This window comes from Peromyscus maniculatus, chromosome 14 (genome assembly GCF_049852395.1).
Source record: "Peromyscus maniculatus bairdii isolate BWxNUB_F1_BW_parent chromosome 14, HU_Pman_BW_mat_3.1, whole genome shotgun sequence".
NCBI classification, from domain to species: domain Eukaryota; kingdom Metazoa; phylum Chordata; class Mammalia; order Rodentia; family Cricetidae; genus Peromyscus; species Peromyscus maniculatus.
Window position 1 is genome coordinate 51,216 of NC_134865.1, and position 22,221 is coordinate 73,436.

Consider the following 22,221-nt stretch of genomic DNA (forward strand, 5'->3'; position numbering starts at 1 on the left):
AAGGAGAGTATGCTGAGTTCTGCAGTATGTGGAGTTTTGCAATCGGCTGGGAAGACTACCCAGCAATATGACTAAACACACCCCTACACACACACACACACACACACACACACACACACACACACGTGCACACACACACGCGCGCGCACGCGCACACACACACACACACAGGCCCAGTTATACTAATCTCATCACAAAGGGTGTGGTAGGGACAGCAAACATATCAACAGAATAGCTCGCTGAACATTCTGCTGGACACGTGACCTGCGCTGTTTCAAGCACGGTTCACTCATCAATTCCTCTACACCGCAGTCCTCTGGGGTAGGTAGGTTCTAGCATCCTTTAAGCTATGGGACAGCTGAAGCACAGAGATGTCAAATGCTTACCTAGGGTCACACAGTAAAGAGCCAAACTGGGGTTCAATCTCACAGTGAAGGCCTACAGATCACATTTTAACAACTTCATCCCACTGGGTTTGTAAAAGCACCTTGAGTACTTAGGAGAACCCAATTCTGGTCAAGCAATAGCACTTGTGAGGACAGGGAAGATGTGTGTGTGTGTGTGGGGGGGGTGGAGCAGGGAAGAGAAGGCAAGAAGATGCTGAAGGACAGCGTGAGTGTGTGCAGAGTACCCCCTCCCCAGTGCTCTGTGAACGTGTGGCCCATTTCAGGCCAGAAAAGTAGGGCTAGGGATACACAGGCTGCAAGAGAGAATAAGGGGCACCTGTGTGTGAGCAGTGCTTGACTTACACACACACGCACACGCACACGCACACGCACACACACACACACACACACACACACACACACGCGTGCTCACGCACACGCACACTTTGTCATCGAGAAGCCTGGGCTGGATTCACTTTCTGTCACTTGGTTTTGCAACCCTGATGAATTATTTAACTTCCTCAAGTTCCCTTCCTGGCCTATAAAATGAGCGCTTCCTACAGAGTGGCAGGGGTCTGAAGAATAAACCAGGAACACAGCGCCCTGTCTGCACTGGGTCCTGTGGGGACATTCCTGTAACTCAGGGAACACAAGGCGGGAGAATGAGGGTTGGAGTGTCACCTAGAGGAACGCTAAAATAATACCCACCAAACGGGTGGCAAGGACTGCTCTCCAAAGCCGAAAAAGAACTACAGCCTGAGTATGAAGAGCCAGAGCCACGATCTGTAGCCATTTGCTACCGACTGTTACAGATGTTTACTTCAGGCCAGATCACAATGGCCTCCAGGCCTGCGCCCTGGAAACCAAGGGTAGCTGGAATCTCGCTCAGGAAGAGCACAGCCAGGAGCTGGGCCGAGGACTTTCCTACCTTGTACAGTCTGTAGTAATGGATGGCCACGTCATCCAGGCGGACGGCCTCTTTGATGAACTTGAGATGCGCCTCGGAGGCCGTCAGGGCAAACTGGTCTTTGTGCATGTTTGGGATGTGCTTCAGGATGTATTCCTTCCCCCTCTTGGAAACAACCTGTTGGAACACCACCCCCAGAGGACAAGAGGGTGAGAGGCTAAAATAGGCCACACAAACTGGCTCGTTTCCATTAGACATTCTAATTTTATTCCACTTCCAACTCTCTCGTCGTGAGACTGGGTGGAACAGGCTAACGTTAACAGCTACAAGTCCATTTGGTAGAAGAAAAATCCCAATGGGAAAAACCGATTCTCTTGGTTTTAAAGATCACCGAAGTGGGGGGGGGGGACCCTACACAAACTGGTGTAACTTCACACCGTTCATGGACTGCACTCCCCAAATGACGGGCACCAGAAAAAACACCTGCGTCAGAACATGGCAGCCTCTGGCTCCCTCTGGCTCCCCAGTCACACACACGGAACACGACACCATAAACGTTCGTCTGGGGAAGGTAAAGGACCAGGCAGGACTCTTTGGAACACTTGGTTTTCACACGAGGGGTCAGGACCTCCACTTGAAAACGTACAAGGACACCGTTTCAACTCAACGTTCATGGTGACTTGTTGAGGCTTACACTCAGATGGTGTCCACCCGAGCTTTAAGGTGACAAAGACACACGGTCCCCAGCAGCTGCAGGCTAAGAGGTGCTGAGAATGCCCTCCCTGGTTTCACAAGGAGTTGAAACCATGAAAAGATGGCGGCGGCCTGAGCAAAGGGAAGGGTCTCAAGGAGAGCGAAAACACCGGTGAGTCTTCAGCTGTGATGTGGCTTCTCAGACCCAGCAGGCATTTGTTTCTTACTTTGAATATTTCAGAATGAATTTATGAACTCCCAGCACTCGGGAGGCAGAGGCGGGTGGATCTGAGGCCAGCCTGGTCTACAGAGAGTTGCAGGACAGCCAGAACTACACAGAGAAACCTTCTCCAAACAAAACCAATCATGCATGGGAAATGACAGGGCCATTATCAAGTTTTGCTGGAGTTACAGCCTCTGCTCCTTGGCTCTGTCTTTCTGGAGAGCATCTCCGTCAGCACACCAAGCTTGTCTTTGCCAGGCCCCGAACACATGGAGACACTATGTGTAAGGACGTTCAAGTGGATGATCTGGATGACTGGAGAGGAGAACTGGTACCCCGGCCACTGAGGCTATGACATACTAGGGAAGCTCTGACTGAAATGACCACCCTTGGCTATGACAGCCGGAGAACACAAAGCCTGCTACCAACAGCAAGAGGTGCCATATCGCACACTTTCCCTTCGATAACCAAATACTGAATGTCAATCAAAACCAGAAATGGCTACAGCCATCCTTGTCCCTTAAGATACACAAAGATATACTACAGTAGTCGGGACAAGCAGTAAACAGGTTATCTGGGAACAGATGACTAGTACTTATGTCCAAGACCTTCTGTCCAGAGCAGGGACACCAGGCACAGTGCTGGATACCCCAGCAGGAAAACCCACCCAACCCCAGGAGCTCATCTCCAGAGGGTCAGGAGGCAGCCAGCTGACACCAGGAGAGAGGCTCCACATGCTAAAGGCCCAGAGGCTCCACATGCTAGAGGCCCCTGCTGGGTGTGGTGCTGCACGGGCACGACTTTAACGCCAGCACTTAGGAGGAAGAGGCAGGGGAATCTCAGTGAGTGCTAAACCAGCCTGGTCTACACGGAGTTTCAGGAAAGCCAGGCTACATAGTGAAAGCCTGTCTCCACAAAACACAAAACAACCAGCTAAGCAACCAAGCAAGCAAGCAAACAAACAAACGAACAAAGAGGAGTGGCCAGAAGTGAGAAAGCACAGTGGCTATGCAGACACATGGGTAAGTGAGTCACTAGGCTGGATGCTGCCAGAAGACAAAGTTGAAGGTGCAGGACAAACAGCTGAGAAAAGCTGGAGGGAGCGGGAAGCAGATCCTGGCGTTTCATAGCTGGGAGCCGGGACTTCAGAGCACAGGCAAGCGCCGAGCTGCTGCAGGTTTGTGCGAGACAGAGGCTCAGTCCTCTCAGCTGCAGGCTGTGGACACTGAAGCAAGTCTGGCACCACAACGGTGTGCTGAGACCCGGGACTCGAGCGGAGGGACCCGCTGAGTGGAGGGGATACAGTGGACACGGAAGGAAACCAAGTCACCAGATTCGGGGCTAAGCAGGGTGACAGGTAATGGAGTGGCCATGCCAGAGGACGCTGCTGTGGCTGGGTGGGACATGGAGGGGGTAGAGTACCAAGCAGAGTCCATGGGACACCAGCCAGGTTCTGGGCAACCGGGCTGACGGCCATGTCCAGCACTCTGATGCCAGGAATACGGAGGTGGGGGGAAGAGGAGTGTGATGTGGGGTGCTGGGTCTGCGGGACTTACGATTGCCCAGTCATCTCACTGTACCGTGTAAACGTATTTAGGGGTCACCTGCGTATTGTGAAGGTGGTCACGAAAGGCAGTGACTGGGATGAAATCTCCCTGGGGTAAACGGCTAAGGGCCAAGTGCAGTAGAAAAACTCAGAAAACGAGAGAAAAGTGTCTGCTAAACAGGCAATGAGAGGCCAGCATGCGCGTGGCTGAGGGGCGCAGGCAGGCGGAGGTGGACCGAGGAACGCACACGGGAAGGAAGAAGCTGGAGAAGTCACACACACTTGGCCGCCTATCTTTGGCTTCTTCAAGCTCCCCTGGGGCGGGAAGCAGGCCAGGCGGCGGGGCTCTGTGGACGCAGGGGACCCACTGTTCTGTGAAGATCGACCTACTGCCCGAGCGAGCCCGAGCAAGCGGAGGACACAGAGGGGAGGGACAGAGTGGCCTGCAGGGAGAAGGGCAACCCGACAGGCTAGGGAGCAGGCTGACCTACATCTATCTTCTTGTGGCTCCTCACCTGGCAGGGAAGGACACAGAGGTCAGAGCCAAAGGGGGGGTTCAGATTTGTTTTCTCAGCCCATGAAAACCGCGGATGACTTCATCTCTTGAGAAGCGATCATTTTTTTTTTCCTCCAAGGGGTAAAAAAATACCTTTCACCAGGAGGATCCTGAGTGTCACTGCCCTGCACACCCCAGCGGGGGGCTGTGGACACTTGAGTTCCCCTGTATCTGGGATGGCCAGTGAGCCTCCTCAGCTGTGAGTAGACTAGCAGAGACACGCAGGGTGACAAGCTCCTGTCCTTTCTTAGACCTGTTCGTGGGCATCCTGAGTGGTTTCACTGTCCCCAGAACGTGCGGGTTCATCTCTTGAGGGAGCTCGTGCCTGCATGGGCAGGATGGAGGACGCGGACGGTACCTACCCACGCAGGAAAGTACGCCTCCGGCTCAAAGTACTTTCCACGGTGCTTATTCCTTTTGAAGTTCCCGAGATCGGCTTGCAGCGCAAAGGCCGCCAGCAGGAAGTAGGCCTCCTCTCTGAGCACACACTGCGAGTGCAGGACTTGCTTCCTCAGGTGCCAGTAATAATAATACCTGGCCACTCGGTCACTGGGAAAACACAGGCAGACAGAGGTCGTGTCAGGGCGGAACGGTACACACACATGTCAACAGAACCCACATCTCCCTCTGCATCTGCTGGCAGAGGCCCTTGGCTTTGGCTCCCTGTGCCCACTTCACCAAGATGGAAGGCCCAAGCTGGGACTAGATCACCGCCTCAGGAGGCTGCGGGGGTCGGAAGGCTCAGATGCCAAAAACACACCCTAAGGCTCACACAGCCTTTGATGTATTCAAAGAAAGGGAGATCTGAGGAATGGCACTCTGGTAAGGCTGGTACGTCACAGAACCCAGACATGACAGAAGCTGGGCATTAGCAGTCTGTTTAATTTCCTTTCTCCTCTGCCCATCACTGCTGAGCGTACCACTCAACGGGAACATGCCTGTCTGACGGTCCTCGTACTGTTCCTCTCTGCAGTGTATCACAACGCCCTGAAGCACGTTAAGATGCTCGTAGAACACCACACAGGAGCGGTTTGTTGTTTTCCTGTTGCTCTGAGGACGAATGAACCAAGGCTTCCCTTCAACCTGCCTTGTTTTACAGGAAGAGGGGGCTGTTGCATGGAGTGTTTCCCCAGGCACATGAAACGACCCCACGACGCTCCCCACAACAGGAAATGCCAACAGTGCACACTCTGAAATCCTCCCCAGGCAGAAACAGAGTCGCTCTCCACTGAGGAGATGAACAGGAAGTGCTGGCAGCAGTGGCGGCAGGGGTGGGTGGGTGGGTGGGTCACAGGACATCTAGTCAGCTCCGAAGGAATGTCCACGGGCAAACAGGGGCGTTTTAAACGAAGGAAAACCATCGCAGACATGTACATGTAAGGCGAGGTCACTGGCCCCGCTACTTCAGACTGTTTACCGTCACAGCTCATCAGGAGATCACAGAAACATAATGGTCTCTTTTAACCAAGACCAAGGCTAAGAGCTCAAAAATAAAGCACCTATGTGATTCCTTTCCCGTGGACAGGGCACTTTTCAGTGTTGCCTTTTATCATACGGACTACATACTGTTGGGTAGTTTAATGGCGAGGTGGTGAAAAACCAGCCTGCCTCCATCTTATAGTAAGGTCAAAATAGGTTTATTCCTGTTTGTGAGTAAACCTCTATTTCTCAGATTGGGTGGGCTCTGTCCCACGGGTAACCTTAACTGCAAATGGCTCTGCGTTGTCTGTTCTGGGAATAGCAATTGTGTCTTTGTTTCAGAACGTTGTTTATAACCATCTTGCAATCCCCTTTGCTTGAGAAGGTTATATGACCACCTATGACTACCCTGTTACGACTGCCTGTTGTTATGACTACCCTGTTATGACTGCCTGTTGTTATGACTACCCTGTTAAGACTGCCTGTTGTTATGACTATTTGTTGTTATGACTACCTTGTTATGCCCACCTGCAACCCTGTCTTTGTTTCAGGAGGTCGTTATGACTAACTTGTTATGCTTATGTTCTGCTCCTGTAACCCTGCCTATTTTGCCCACCAAATCCACCATTTAGAAACCATCTACCCCCTGAGGTATAAAAGCCTTGTCTTCCTCATATCCAATGATGACCTCTCAAACCCTGACTTAGGGGGAGCTAGCTCATGTACATGAATAAAAAAACTTGCTTTAATTAATTTGGCCATGATGATTCGGGCTGGTCATCTTTCTCCTCCCATCTTTGGGGCTAACAGTGTGTTTGTGTGGGTGCTCAGGAGTAGAGGGTTAACATTCATTAACCCTATGGGGCTTATCAGTGGCCAAGCACTCTATTTTCCTTTCTTACAGGGCATTCCATCCTACCAGGAAAAGCGGGTGAGCACTTCACACAAACTGAAGTGTTTAGCCTCTAGAAACAGTCTCCGGGTACCAGTGCTTCTTACTCTTACTGTGCATCTGGTAATAGTAGAAACTATGAAGTCCTAATTTTTCACATCATGTTGGCCTAGCATCTTTTTTCCTTTCATATCAGGTTTCTCAAAGTTTCAAAGTAAAGGGAAAGAGGTTCATATTTCTTACAGTTCATGTCAGCCAAAAATGTATCTCTTCCCATTCTCTAGCACTGAATCCCATGCCAAAGGAAGAGATTCAAAACCAATTCGTTCTGATTTACACCATGGTGCTCATAACACTTTCATCTTCACAAAGAAGAAACCTGTTCCCTGCCCCCTCAGAGTGTACCCTCGATTTCCATAGGAAGCTCCCTGAGGCTTACTCTTAGTTCTGAGACTACTAAGAGTACAAACAAGACCTCAAGTGAAAACCAAGCTGGCATAAAAAATGGCAGCTTCAGAGTTTGTGGCCCCATGCTGACTGGAAAAGAATATAATTGCTGGGTGGTGGTGGCACATGCCTTTGATCCCAGCACTTGAGAGGCAGAGGCAGACAGATCTCCGAGTTCAAGATCAGCCTGGTCTACAGGGTGAGATCCAGGACGCCAGGGCTATACAACAAAACAAACAAAAAGAATATAATCATACCTAGTGAATCTCTTTTTACAACAGTGATAGTTCCTTCTTGGCGACTGTGAGTGAAAATGTGAGCCAGTGACATTAACATTTTCACCTTTAGTCTATGATTTATTTAGCCAACAAATACTTAATTCAATAACAAATATGCCTCTGTGTTTCAGGCACTAAGAATACATGAATGTGCAAAAACAGTCAAGCAAACAACCAACAGAACTGTTGTTGGTGCAGAGTTTACACTCCGACAGGCAGAAGAGCGCAATGAACACTATGGTGTATGTCAGAAAAAAGTGCTATGGAGGAGAGCAAGGCTTAGGCTGGTGGGTTCTTCCTACCTGATCAGTCTTCCATTCTCCACATAGTACTGCACCCGGAAGTGGATGATCATGGGAGGCCCGAACTGGTCGATGCCCTAAGACAGAGACGCGTGCAGTGAGCTGTGTTTAGTTATCTCCAAGGGCTCCACAGCCAGTCACACTGCCATCACCTGCAAAGCTCAGAGGCTGGACCTGCTTGGAACGTGGGGCTTGTAGTAGGCACAGGTGTCCCGTGTGGACACCAGGTCCACATCGAACCAGAAAGTTACAAAGCAAAGCAGGGCACCCTCCCTCTCTGGATTCCCATTTGCCGTGATGCCAATGGGAACATAAGGGAAGATAAAAATAAATGCCATGGAAATTTCTAGCTGAGCTCCGGCTTCTGGCCCAGCTCTGTCCCCTGTGGTGACCATTTGCTCCCTACTACAAATGCTCTCTTGTTTCCTCAACATTCCACACACCACAGTCTACTACACTGCTTGTTGACTTAAAACGCCGGAGTTCTTCAATCTGTGGTCGGCTTTGAAGTCGACTTCCAGTGTAGCCCCAGAATCCTGAGCTGCCATGGGAGAAGCTGGGATTAGATGTGTGATTTCATTCCTGACTCACCAGGGCGATGGGGGAAACCACACAACCCCCCTGTGCCTGCTCCCCCCGCAAACAGAACTGGTGTTTACTACACAAAGATGCCAGCGTAATAAAACAACAAAGGCTTGAATGTCAGACTGTAAAAAACAAATTTAAATTGATAAAAATAAATCCTACAAGCTTTGACAACACTGTCACAGGAGAAAAGCAAATACTTCCTCGTGCCTTTCACTTGGGAGCATTGCCCCCACATTACTGAAACACTATTACCTATTGGTTTATGATGTCAGCCATTCACACCCCAGCAACATATTTCAGCACTTATAATTCATTTCCTTTTTTCATTCTCCACTGGAGAAATTATTGCTTATGACTTTTTTTTTTCTAACGTGACAGCTAAAATAAACCTTTTTAAAGAATAAAAAAGAATTTTGTGCATAAATGTAATCTCACCCAAGTGACTTCGTATTGTCGTACCTTGCTGGCCTCTTTTTTCCATTCTTTTGGACAATACTTATAAAGCTTTTGTGACAACTCCATATATACGTGTTCATTATCTGCACATTAAAAAAAAAAAGACAAGATACTAAAGAGAAAAGATCTGTTTCAAAGAAAACAATATTCAAAGCCACAATTCAGAAAACACAGCCTCATGATCTGTGAATGTATCGTGAGTCAGGAAAACTCAAGAAATGAAAAAAATCCAAGGTGTATTAGCTGGATTTTAATGAGGTTATGAATTCTCTTGCTTCTGCAACACAGAACCTGAGATTCTGAAACAAACAAGGCTTATTAGAAGAACCATGGCTTCTAACTCCCCCACGCGCTCGGCTTCCAGGATCTTCACACACCATCTAGCACTCACTCCTGTGGACATGCATCTTAGAAAATATAACACGTTGGTTTAGTGTACAGAAGACTCTTCTCACAGATGCAAAACACTGGTGCAGCAGCAGCAGCAGCAGCAGTAGTAGCAGCAGCAGCAGCAGCAGCAGCAGCAGCACCACCACCACCACCACCACCACCACCACCACCATTCCAATCCTCGGTGAGACACTGAACATGGATAGATTTCCAAGTGTGGACGTGACCCCTGCTTTGCGGCGAGCTGGCTTTAAACACATCCCTTCTGCGTTCCCACGCCAGAGCACAGCTTGCCAGAATGACACACGGTTACTGGCTCTGTCTTTGGGATCTATCCTATCACAGAAAACAGAACTCCTGGAACTTACGAGAAAGGAGTGGAGCGTAAGAAAAAAAGCTGGCCCAAACACAAACGTTTCCGTTTTTCCTCGAGAGATTGTTTCACAAAGATCTATCTCCTAAGAGAAGCCTGTAGCATTCCTATCTTGTACGGAGTTTTACTTACCCCCCCCCCCCATCTATTTTTCTCCTCCATCACTAAAGTCAACTTCTCCTGGGTCTTCCATAACAATTTTCACAATGAAGGGACATGTACTCCTTCCAGGAAGACTTGAGCTGACTCCACAGTGAAGCCCCAGATGAACACTGGGTTTGATCAGAAGACGCCATTGGTAAAGAATTGCTACTCTGGCTATAAACGGGTTCTTCAGTCCTCTTAACATGAAAGAAGGGATAAGACGACATCCCAGAGAGGAAAGACAGGGAGGTGCCACTTAACCCAACTAGCAGGCCAGTGAATGCGGTCGCCTAGCCTCGCATTTTTACTGACTGAACATGACTGATGGGTGAGTGGTTGGAGCTCCTGTCAGAAGCAGCAAAATGAGACCCAAGTGAGACCGCTCAGAGTAACACATGCACATTCTCATTTTACTTTCTATTGAAAATAATTTTGTCATACAATATATTCAGAGCACGGTTTCCTCTCTCCCATTTCCTCCCCACCTCCTCTCCCATCCAACTCCACGCCTTCTCTCTCTTTAGAGAGTAAGCATGCGAATAGAACAACCCAAAATATCAAAAAGAAACAAAAACAGATACAAATAAAAACACAAAATCAGAAACTATAATATATAAGCAAAAGACCAGTTAAGATTAAAAAAAAAAATGCCCAAAGCAATATGAGACAAAATGTGTTCAAAAATACCATTGAGTTTGTTTTGTGTTGGCCATGTACTTCTGGGCATGGGGCCTGCACTTAAGTGGTTTGTGTTCCCAGTGAGACTCCACAGTTGGAGAAAACTAAGTTTTCCTTTGTGAGAGGTTGGTAATTAGAGATAGCTTCTGGGTTAGGGATGGGAACTATTTCCCCCCTCTCGGGCCTGGGACTCCACCTGGCTTAGGCCTGTGCAGGCCCCGTGGATGCTGCCACGGTGTCTGTGAATTCATGAGCACAGGCGTATTTTACAGTGACCTTTATGTGTCTCTCACTCGACAGTGTGGCCAGAGCTGTCTAGCCTAAGAACTGGGGGATCTGGACACGTGGAAACTGGTAGGCCCAACGAGAGCAGCTCTGTGTCCCCTTCCATACCCCGTCCTGGAATCTGTGCCTCTGTAACACCCTCTCGAACACACCCCTAAATGCCTGAGCAAACGAGACAGGTCTCTCACTGCTGGAGAAAGTTGTTGAAAACAATGGGAAGAAGAGGGGCGGAACAAACCATGGAACTAGATTATAACCAGAAGCGTTAATATGAGCTCCTGACTATCAAGGAATGTATGGCAAGGAACTTTTGCCAAACGCTAACATCACCATAAAGTCATAAGTAACTATTGTATGTCTCATGATACTGTACATTGAGAAGGGCTCATTATCATCTATCTGATATCCCCACCCAAGTCATGCATACCCTGAATTAATCACGAGGAAACATAAACCAAATCCAAGTGAAAAGACATTACACAAAGTAACTTGACTCTTCTTGTTTAAAAAAAAAAAAAAAAAAAAGCAAAGATCGCAGGGCGGGGTAACAGAATGGCTGAAGAACAGACCTGAGCCAGGCTACCTCGGACTATGATGGGTATTGCCAGGCTCCTCGGCTAAAACCTACTTAGCATTAGAGTGTCAACTTCCTGATAGTGAAGTTCCCACCATCGTTATCTAAGAGATATTGCTCGTCTCTAAGAAATTTCCCTCAAGTTTGGAAAGACGGGAAACAGGCAGGTAGATCACAGATGGAAGAAGACATGTGCTCTGACATTAGCAATGAGAAAATCCTTATTGTCTTCTCCTTTTGGGGGGGGGGGGGGTCGAGACAGGTTGTTCTGTGTAGCCCTGGCTGTCCTGAAACTCACTTTGTAGACCAGGCTGGCCTCGAACTCACAGAGCCTGCCTCTGTGTGCTCTGAGTAATGGGATTAAAGGTGTGCGCCACCACCGCACAGCCTTACTGTCTTCTTACACTGCTGGAAGTTTGAAATTATTTCAAAACAAAAGCTGCAGAATTGGGATGACACCGAGATTCCTGGCGTTTAGGTGGTTTCTGAGAAGAGTGTTAAAATGCCAGTGTTTGAAGCGCTGGAGAATCACATCCTTTCCAACTATTCAACTGACAAGGACAATTTCTGAAATGGTGGAGTGGCTTCGGGGCGGTAAGGCCATTCTGCACACTCTGATGGTGGACACATGCCACACATCTGTCCAAAGCCGTGGGATACAATCGCCAGGAGTGAACCCAAGTGCAGATGATGGACTCTGGGGGATAGAGGATCCCTGTAGGCTCACTGATTACCACGCATGCTCCACCCGTGTTGGGGCCGACACTGGGGAAGCTGTGCCTGCATGTGCACGGCTTTCTGGAACTCTCTATACTTCCTGCTCAACTGTGCTGGGAATCCAAAACCACCCAACCAACCAAAGCCGTGAGACCAATTCTCAAGCACACATTCATCCTGCAAAGCTGGTGTGGACAGCAGTGTATCTGACGTGAGACAACTTGACAGTGACGGAAGTCTAGTGGCATGTCTGAAGGTTCACTGCTGGCCAGCGGTAGAACCGGAATCAGAACCAGGTCACCTGACTGCTGTCCCAACGTTCCTTCACCATACTGTCCACTCTCTTTTACAGAGCATCTCCAAAGCTCAACTTGAAAACTGAAGGAAGCTAGGAACTGGTTTTCTTGGATTGACTTGTTGAACCACCGAGATCAACAGTCTGGCTGCAGGTGCACAAGGAAGAATTAGCTTCGAGGAGACCGCAGCAAGAGCCACTTGGAGTCTGTAAGGCACCTTACAGCTTCTAGACCAGTGGTTCTCAACTCATGGGCTGCGACCCCTTTGGGGGTCCAAAGACCCTTTCACAGGGGTCACCTAAGACCATTGGATATTTACATTACAATTCATAGCAGTAGCAAAATTACAGGTAGGAAGTAGCAACCAAATCATTTTCTGGTTGAGGGTCAATAAGGGTCACAGCATCAGGAAGGTTGAGAACCGCTGTTTAGATAAGAGGTCCGCACAAATGCAATGATGGATTCTTCCTGTTGTCACTGCACTGACTACTGCAGAAACAGAGCAGGGAGCTGGTTTGCAGGCCTCTCATTCTCCATCCCACGTTCCCAGACAACTGAACACAGCTCCCACTTTGGAGGAGAGGGAGCTGGCTTGATCTGTTGACCATAATACATTTTCTAACTTGGCAGATGCGAATATTCACAGCACAGACCAGATTCTCAAGCTATCATAATCCTTTAGGTTTAAACTGATTCAAGTCAAAGATTATCCACATAAACATAGAAAGCATAATTAAATACAAGTAAACCTCCTTGAAAAAGGTGAGCAGAGATGCTAAAAGACTCTGGGGTTTAGAAAACTAAGGCAGAGAAATTTCCAGCTACAAATTGACATAAGACAGCTTTTATTAAATGGATGCAGATAGTCCCAGGAGTCTAGTGCTAAGTAAGGGACATGAGAAGGCAACCCGTCTATGAGATCCTTCTTTGCAAATTTCTCATCTAATGGAGGAAGAAAATGACTGCATTTCAAAGCCACACAGTCTGAATAGAAAGAAGAGCATGAAGAAAAACAGAAAAATCAAATTTAATGAATCCGTCACTGCTATACTGCGAACCACAAGAGAACTAAACAGAAGAAAGGCAGCTTTACTGTGTTCAAAATTTTTATAATGTCACAAGCCATTATCACTTATAGTATTATAGATTGTAATGATAAATGACAAAAACATCTGCTTAACTCCCAACTACAGCTGGTCTCTGTGTATAAGAAAACAAAACAAAAATCAAACTTGGTTCATTAAATAAATAAATTAAATAAAACAAAAATGGGGAACAGATGCATAAATATCTAGACTCCTAAAAAGGAATCAATATTAATAAATTAATAATAAAAACCCTAAATCATGTAAAAAATACATCATGCTGATATTGGAAAATAAATAAATACTAGACTAAGAATGATGATTAGCTGATGGGCATGTAAACAATCAGTTTACATAGCATGATGGCTCTAGGCTTTAAAATGTCATTTTCTCAAGGACAGTTGACTAAACATAGCAGAGAACAGACTGAGACTTACTTTGTATAACACTGAGACCAAAAAGGTGACACTCCTTTAACCTGAGCAGGTCACACACCTGGACCAGCAACTGGTGACACAGAATTTTAACCTGCAGGAAGGAAAAAAGGACACTTAAGACAATTCAATTCAGCTTACACAGTGAACCCCAAATCAGCCACTTTAAAACTCTGTAAATATGCACCTTCTCAGGACATTTGAACATCAGCAAAACCACCAGTAGCTTATCAATGCAACCTGTGGCTATGTTCCGATGAGTATCACAACATAATCATGACCCACAGCATGCTAACAGAGTACCAATCCAATCTTGCATAAGACTCATAAATCTTACGACACATGGTCAGGTTCTCAGATCCTGCATGAAAAATGGGCTCCTCAGAAGGTCCCCAGAAGAGCTTACTCCACTGAAGATATTTATGTGGCAAGTATGTTCTTTCTTTGAACACCTTTTCTTACTTTAATGATACGTTTTTACATAGTATTCAATGTTTTGTTATAGTGTATGCCCTACAAAACGGATTAACCAATACATTGCCTCACATACATACTATTTTTGTGTGTGGTAAGAACACTTAAAATCTACTCCTGGCCAACGATAAGTTCAGGTATAAGCACATGACTGGTTACGGTTGCCATTCACAGGTTTCCTGAATTTACTCATCCTACAGCTGAAACTTTGGATCCTTTGGCCAACATCTCCCTGCCCTTCCTTCTTCAGGCCCCAGGAACTACGGTAACTACCTTGTACTCTGCTTCTCTGAGGTAGCCTTTTTTTTTGGATTCCACACAAGTGAGACCACGCGGCCGGTGCCTAGCTTATGTCGTTTAGTATAATGCTGTCAGGATTGACCCATGTTGTTGCAAATGACACGCTCTCCCTCCTGTGTGGCTTATGACTCCAGCATGTGTGGACGCACCACACCTTGCCTTCAGTCACCAGTAGGCACAGCTGACTGCTGTGAACAAGGCTGCAAGAGAGCAGGTGCACGCACATCCACCACCGGGATTTCATTGTCTCGGGCTACCCAGGAGTGGACCTCCGAGATCACATACTAATGCTGTAGTTATTACAATTTTATGTGCAATGCCGGTGTTTTGCCTGCATGTATATGAGTGTGAGGCTGTTGGATCCCCTGGAACTGGAGTTACAGACAGGTGTGAGCTGCCATGTGGATGCTGGGAATTGAACTCAGGTCCTCTGGAAGAGCAGCCAGTGCTCTTAACCGCTCAGCCATCTCTCCTGACCCTCATACTATATTTAATGTTTGGAGGAACCACATGCTGTTTGCCACAAGGGCCCACACTGCTTTACATTCTGATCACAGATGACAAGTGCTCCTCCTCTTCTCCACGTCCTCAGGACTCTTGTCAACCTGTTTGGTGACAGCCATTTTAACAGCTGTAAGGTGGCACTCAATGTTCTTTCGCTTTACGTTTTCTTGATGCTTACTGAGACTGAGCACCTGCGTGGACCATCTGTGTATCTTCCCATATGAGCTGTCTCCTTAGGGTCTTTGTTCAAGGAAAGTTTTCTTCTTAAGGGTCTAAGCAAAATATTCCACCCACTGCTCAGTGACAGACTGCCCAGATTTTATTTATTTATCAATCGCTGTTATTACTTATTTTTCCCTTTGACTCTCAGTATACTTCAATAACCACACGAACATTCTGGAGATGAGCTATTATTGAGAAGACATCGCTTGCTCCTTTGTGTCTGTGTCCATGCATCTGTATTTGTGGAGTGTGCATGTAGGGGAGGGGACAACCCTGGGTCAGTCCTCACCTTCCACCTTGGTTGAGGGGTCTCTTTGGTGCTGGTTCTTTGCATGCACCTCCCCACCTCCCGCCTCCCTGCAGACACACTGTAACAGATGCTTCTGCTGCTGTGTCAGGCTTTTAACTGGGTTCTGGGGACTCGAACTCAGGTCCCCAAGTTTGCTCAGAAAGCACTCTTACCCTCTGAGCCAAATGCCCAGCCCCCGGATACAGTTTTGAGGCTTTCTCAATTATGACTGAGATGCCAGGTGGGAGGAGTGTGGGCCTGCAGAGTCGGCCTCGCTGAAGCCAGAATCCCTGAGAGACCGCCCAGCTCCATCTCTTCAGTTCACAGAAGGAAAACCAAACTGCTCAGGCGCACAAGCGAGCAGTAGCAAAGGCAGACCCTCCAAACTTACACGTATTAACAGTAACACACAGGTCAAAACACGTGCAACACAACCTTTGTGAATTTTATCTGCATACAGTCAACGATGGCACCAACTGTAATTTTAGTGATTACAATTTGCATAACTCTGAGTTAATGATTTTATCATATTTTAATACAGCACTAAAATGAAGAAAATGAAAACATGCAAAATCCCACTGGAAAGAGCAGAAGACACTCAAGGCCAGAGGGACCCGTTTAGTTCTTCCAAGTACCAGGAATTAAGAAAGCTGTGGTGGCTATTAGTTACTTCTTGCTGCTATGACAAAATACTTGACAGGAAGCAGTTAAGGAGCTCATTCCGGCCTATAGTACAAGGATGTACAGTCCATTGTTGTGGGAAGGCAGGGTGCGGGGTAGTAGGGCGGTGGGGGTGGGGGCAGGAGCTTCAGGCAGGGTCCCGTAGAATCAATCCATAGTCAGCAGAGAAATGAATGCTGCTGCTCACTTTGTCAGTTGTATTCAGTCTGGGATCCTAGTCCATGGGGTGGTCACCCACATTTAGGATGTGTCTTCCTGTGTCAACGAACCTAATCCAGACAATCCCTCACGGGGATGTTGCGAAGTTGCTTGGGTGATTCTAGACCCTGTCCCAGTGATGAACTGTCACAGGCAGCGTCCGTTTACATTCAGGACCCAAGTCCCAGGGAGCTCCTGAGCACCTGTGCTGGGGTCCCCCCAGGTGCTGTGGTCTGCCAGAGACGTCTCCCTCAGTGACCCCCATGGACACTCTGGCTTGTCAATGCGCCATCCAGCAACACTGCAACCATTAATTTTATGTGTACGGGTGTTTGGCCTGAACGTATGTCTGTGCATCCCATGTGTGCAGTGCCCTCAGAGGCCAGAGAAGAGCATCGGGTCCCCCGGATGAGCTCTCAGGTGGGTGCTGAGACCTGAATGCGGGTCCTTGGAGGAGCAGCCAGCTCTCCAGTCCTGCCATCCAGTAATTTCCTAACCACGTATCCATGCAAGCTCACCTCACCACTGGGAAGACCCACGGGCTGCTGGGAAACCATCACCCACCCCGGTCCCCCTTGTGCTGGTTTGATTTGTGTCCTGGAGAACTTCTATTTATTGCCAGCATTCACTGTCAGCACTGGGTCTGTATTTCATGTCACAGCTATACTGTGGCAAAGAGGCTTCAACAGACTGAGAGCGAGGAGCAGAAAGGCTCACATTTACAGACGACTCTGACACTAGCTAAGCTCCACAAACTGGAGACTTACTTAAACCGTCACACTGCTCTGGGGCACTTTTAACCCTGAGCTGGACTGTGTTTTAACTTTAAGTTGGCCTGGTTGGATATGGAGCAGCCAGGACGAAATGGAACGAGCAGCTGGATTCCAAACTACAAACTAAACGTTTGTAAAATAAAATCTGTGGTGACTCTTGACTAAATAAGGCCGGGCCTCTCTTCCAGGCATCCCATCTAATTATTACTGTTCCGCTACTTAAATCAAGTATCTGGAACCTTCTGCTCAAGCTCTTTAACAATCATCAAGTAAGTATAGTGTTCTTGTTTAAAAACTGTAATTAAATAAGGATGTGGCTTCAAAGTTACCTGCTGTGAAAACAAGCAGTGGCGTTGGGTATTTGCAGAGTCGAGTCTTCAAAGCCACATGGCTGATTGTGAAATTTCTTAATTCCCCTCATCTTCAGGGGCAATGGGAACTTCACAAAGTACTGCCTTCTCAACGGCGGCGTGGGCTTTATCTAAAAATACCCTCTCTGGGGAACTCTGAAGTGGAAGGGGGTTTGATCCTTGCTGTGCCAATGACTTGTTACTGGGCAGGGATGTTCGAAATATTCTCTGGAGGGAAAGAATTCTTCACTTTGCCACAGGAAGGGAGGTGCAAGCTCCTGGCTCTGCCATTTCTGCCACTCAAGGACTTTCTGCCTCTTACAGTCACCATAATTTTATTTTTAAGTTTCCATATTTTATATCTGATGATTAAGAGTAATTAAAAATAGCCCCTATCAATACAATTCATGGAGATTCAAAATGACTAAAACATTAAATTGATTCCACATGCAGAAAAATCAATATGAAGTCAGCTGTACCTGTCAGGGGAAAAACTTCCTAAAAAAAAAAAAAAGTGTATACGAACCACACTCCTCACTGCTGGCTGGTGTGTGTGTGTGTGTGTGTGTGTGTGTGTGTGTGTGTGTGTGTGTGTGTGTGTGTGAGAGAGAGAGAGAGAGAGAGACAGAGAGAGAGACAGAGAGAGAGAGAGAGAGAGAGAGAGAGAGAGAGAGAGAGAGAGAGAGAGAGAGACCCCGACCAGGAGGCCACTGACAAACATTTTTTGTTACAATTAATTTGTTACCCCCAACTCTGCAAACATCAAAACCACCGTTCTCAGTTGTAGGGAAAAGGGGTTCTGGGCAGCTCTGGATTCTTTTTCGAGCAGTGGGCAAGCCTCCAGGCTACTTAACCCCTTCCTTCCTGAGGTCCCAGGGCTTGCTGGAGAGGAGCCTCGGCATGGCAGAGGACCAATGTTCCCTGGGGTAAGAAGTCTTCTGGGGCAGCATGGCGCCCAGACGCTCCGTTCTGCTTTCCGTGGCAGAGCCCCTAATGAAATGGAGCGAACAGCTCAAGGAACTAGCCAAGTGAAGGCCTACTCCACAATGACTGACTTACTGAGCAACTCCCAGGACAGACACCACCAAGGAAGGGACCACCACACACGGAGTGTCTTTAAAGCCGTGCCGGGTTCCCACACGAGGCATACATAGAACAGCCCCTCTTCATATGGGGAAAACAAACCAAATAATGAACAACAGACTGAAGCAGCGTGCCCAAAGCTGTAAAGAAAGTAACGGGGTAGACAGTTCAGACCAGGCCCCCTGATGGTAGCAGCCTCCATCACCAACACAGGCCCCAAAGACCAGTAAGTGAGCGGGGCTCTCCAGAGTGGGGCCGGGCCACAGGCTTTCCTGTCTGCCTCAGGGGTTCATCCATCTCTGGTCCCTGCGGAGGAATTTTGCTAAATCAAAATTCTGGTGTCCTGCCCTAGACCTACACCAGCATCTCCATGGGGGAAGCCCAAAGAGCTGGGCATTCGTTCACCAAGCCCCTCCCCGAATAATTTTAGTAGACTTTAAAGCCACGGATCTACATAGCAGCATATATGTGGGAAAACTAACCCACAGCACCACATTAAGGCAATTTTTGCTCAATTCTATCAGACTGCAATTAGGTGAAAGAGAAAGTATGAAGGCTGACAGTAGGAAGAGCATTTTAAAAATGCTAGGTATGACACCATAAAAACATGCCATGAACCCGCCTGCCTGGAGTCTTTTAGTCTGCTCTCCAAAATTATTTCCCTCAGATGAGACTCCAGTACCAATAAATTCCTTTAGAAATGGTTGCCACCTCTCAGCATTTCTCACGATGACAGATCGGCCACACACTCAGCAATATGCACGCACACTTTCCTGGGTAAAATGACAGAAAAGGGCAGACGAGTTTCCTCAGTGCTTAAGCTCTATGTCCTGGATTGCATGTGCTTAAAACATGTAAAGGACATGTGTGTTATATACCACCAAGGGTTCTACTCACTGGGGTGGTCTATGATTCACATATCGACTCTGATTAATGTGTGTGTTTATAGGTCTACCCTGAAAAAGTGTCACAAAGGGTCTTTCTGAGGAGATGAAAATCATTATCTTCAGCTGGGCAATGGCTACATGGACACATATACTAACAGTATATGTATAACTGGGCTGCACTTAGAGACGCCTATGCTCTGCGATGTGTAAAAATACAATTTACCTGTCAGAAGGAAAAAAAAAGCTGCAAACAGGATCCCAGCCCTCAATGTCTTGGTTAACTAGATACCTGATTCTGACTCGAGAGCCAGAGGTTAACAGCCTAGCTTATCCACTGCCCTTCAGCTCACTTTGGACACTGCTTGGGCTGACTGATTAAACCAGTCAAGATGCGTAGGAGAATCTCAGCCACGGCTACCATTTTACCTACACAGATGACAACTCCGAGCATTTGAAATGGACACAAATGGACAGACTTAAACAGAAAATTTATTCAGGGAGCCAAGCAATTTTAGAGGCAGAAACCAAGGCTCAAAAAATGTTCAAGTTTGCTTTTCTTACTCCATCTAGAGTCTCCGATTCCCATCTTGTTACATTAATTTTTAGCTGAGAGAGAGGCTTCCATACAGTACAAATAGCAAAATGAATCCTTCCTAATGCAGAAACTAAGGGCAGAAGAATTCAAAGAAGTAATTGAGTCCCATGATGGGATCTGAGGGGGTGCTGCTGCTGAGCACTGTGAATCAGAAACCTTCCCGAGTGGAAATGGGGAAGGTATTCCAAATGATCCCAAATGTACACAAGGCTGACCACACAGAAAGATAAGAAAACAGAGACATCCAATAAATTAATTCAACTGAAAAATTATTCAATAAAGTTTAAAAACAGAAACCTTTTTTTTTTTTTTTTAGTGTAGTACCCAAACTCCTAATTTTACGCCAAGTCTGACACCGCCAAAGGGGGCGGAGCAGAAGCCATAAGGCTGTTCACGGCTGTGTGGATGCCGAAGTGTAGTAAGTCTGCCACGTATCTCTGGTTCGTTCTCTAATGATGAATGTGGGTGTGGTCTGGCAGGGGGACCACACACTGAAATTCTCCTAGAGGGGACGACTCACGTTTATGATGATGTTCAGGGACTCATCATTGGGGAGGAAGATGCACACGCTGCGACGGTCCTGCATGACTCTGTTGTTATGGAAGGTCAGTCTGTTCATCGTGTGTTGTGGGCTCTCCAGGGGGCAGGCTGGGGGCACCGGGTGCTCAGCAGTCGCTCCCAGCACTCCAGAGCCGACTTCTCCTCATTCTCCTATGGCCGGCAGGAGAAGCATGGTGGCGGCCCGCTGTGTGGGTTTCATAGCCGTACGGAGTCCACGGGGAGACCTGTGGAGAAAGGGGACGTCTGGTCAGAGCAGCGGCAGGCCAGTGGTACACCGCTACTCGTCAGGCACAGGGAAGGTGCGCTTCAGGCGAAGACTGCTGCTCTCGGTACACGAGAAGGCGCAGATTCTGCCCCTGAACAACCACCTTCGCACTCCATTCTCAGACACGAGCTAACAGACATGGTGAGAGCCTGGGCATTCACAGACGACCAAGCACCACAGGCTCAAGGCCATGGATGGATCCTGACTGAGGAGCTCCCGGCCTCTCAAGGGAGACGACAGGGTTCTGGAATGAACTACAAGAACGGCATCAACAAAAGCCTCGCTTCCGGGACTACGGAACACAGATGAGTGTTCTATCACATTCCTGACCGATCACTCGTGACCTTCACCATTGCACCGGCTGGCTTTACGAAGGAAGCCCTGGCTGCTGGACCACCCACGGGAGCCTCAGTAGCCACTGGAATGGATTTCTCCACAGCATTCCCCATGGTTATGAAGTCTTCCTTAGTCTTTATGTCCTGCTTTCTCCTGGTTCTCTAACTAGCTGATGAAAATTTAATTCATTAGTTCACTGATCACATAACATACAGCAAGAGGAATGCTGTATTACCAAACCATGCACACATATAAAAGACCTAGAGGTCTTAGAAACCTCTCGTGTTTTGTCAGTTAACTAGACATTAAGTTGTCCATCCCCGCCCAGAGTTTTGAAGTGTGTAACTTTGCTTGCAAGCACTGAAACTTTTCTCTCTGGATTTCAGTAATTCCGCCCTTCCTTTCTGGCGTCTGCCTCCTGGTGTTGGTGAGACCCTGCGGAATCATTTTAAAGCACTGGGAATTTTTTCCTACTCTTGAGGAGTAATTCGTAGGGTGCTGCTGGCAGGACATCCTTCAACTGCAGTGTTAAGACTAGCTGTCTCTACGTCATCAGTTATTTACATTACTCCCCGGCAGCTGTATTTGCAGGATGCGAGAAAGCAAGTCCGGGAATACGAAACTAAATTCCAAAACAGAATCTTGACCCATCTGCTCCTTATAGCTCATTTAAGAGACTATATTCATAGCTGGTAACAGGAGTAAATATGATCTAGTGATTTTTTTAAACATAAAAAATACAATCTTCAAGAGAATTATTTGAAACTAAAATTAGGCTGCTAATCTTGTATGTGGTTATTTCCTTCTTAGGAAGGGGACCATCCATCGCTCAGACCTTCTGTTTTCCTTAAAGGAAAGGGGTGATTGCCTCCTCTTGGTTTCCAGCACACCTCTGGAGGCCACGGCCTCTCTACAGTGGATGCTCAGTCTCTGAGTTCCAGGAGCCACTCCCCAAATGGAGTCGCTCATCTAGAAAGTGTTCTTTTCTATCGACGGTGCCCAAGCACCAGCTCGAAGGAGGATGTTGGCTGCAT

The 22,221-nt window shown here is 47.5% G+C and overlaps 1 protein-coding gene across 5 annotated transcripts in view; it reads right to left on the reverse strand.

Moving 5' to 3' along the window:
- Frmd6 (FERM domain containing 6) overlaps window positions 1-22,221 on the reverse strand; it is a 96,145-nt gene that overhangs the window by 17,877 nt on the left and 56,047 nt on the right. For 2 of the 5 annotated variants that reach the window (XM_076550541.1, XM_076550540.1), the window contains exons 2-7: window positions 20,546-20,810; window positions 13,673-13,763; window positions 8,697-8,776; window positions 7,650-7,726; window positions 4,674-4,860; window positions 1,315-1,470 (exon numbers count right to left, since the gene is read on the reverse strand). In XM_076550541.1, coding sequence (XP_076406656.1) covers window positions 1,315-1,470; window positions 4,674-4,860; window positions 7,650-7,726; window positions 8,697-8,776; window positions 13,673-13,763; window positions 20,546-20,644 — 690 coding nt within the window. In that variant the 5' untranslated portion in view covers window positions 20,645-20,810. Of the gene's footprint in view, window positions 1-1,314; window positions 1,471-4,673; window positions 4,861-7,649; window positions 7,727-8,672; window positions 8,777-13,672; window positions 13,764-20,545; window positions 20,811-20,954; window positions 21,098-22,221 lie in introns of those variants that run through there. The other 3 variants (XM_042260571.2, XM_042260570.2, XM_016003913.3) reach the window with 3 other exon arrangements.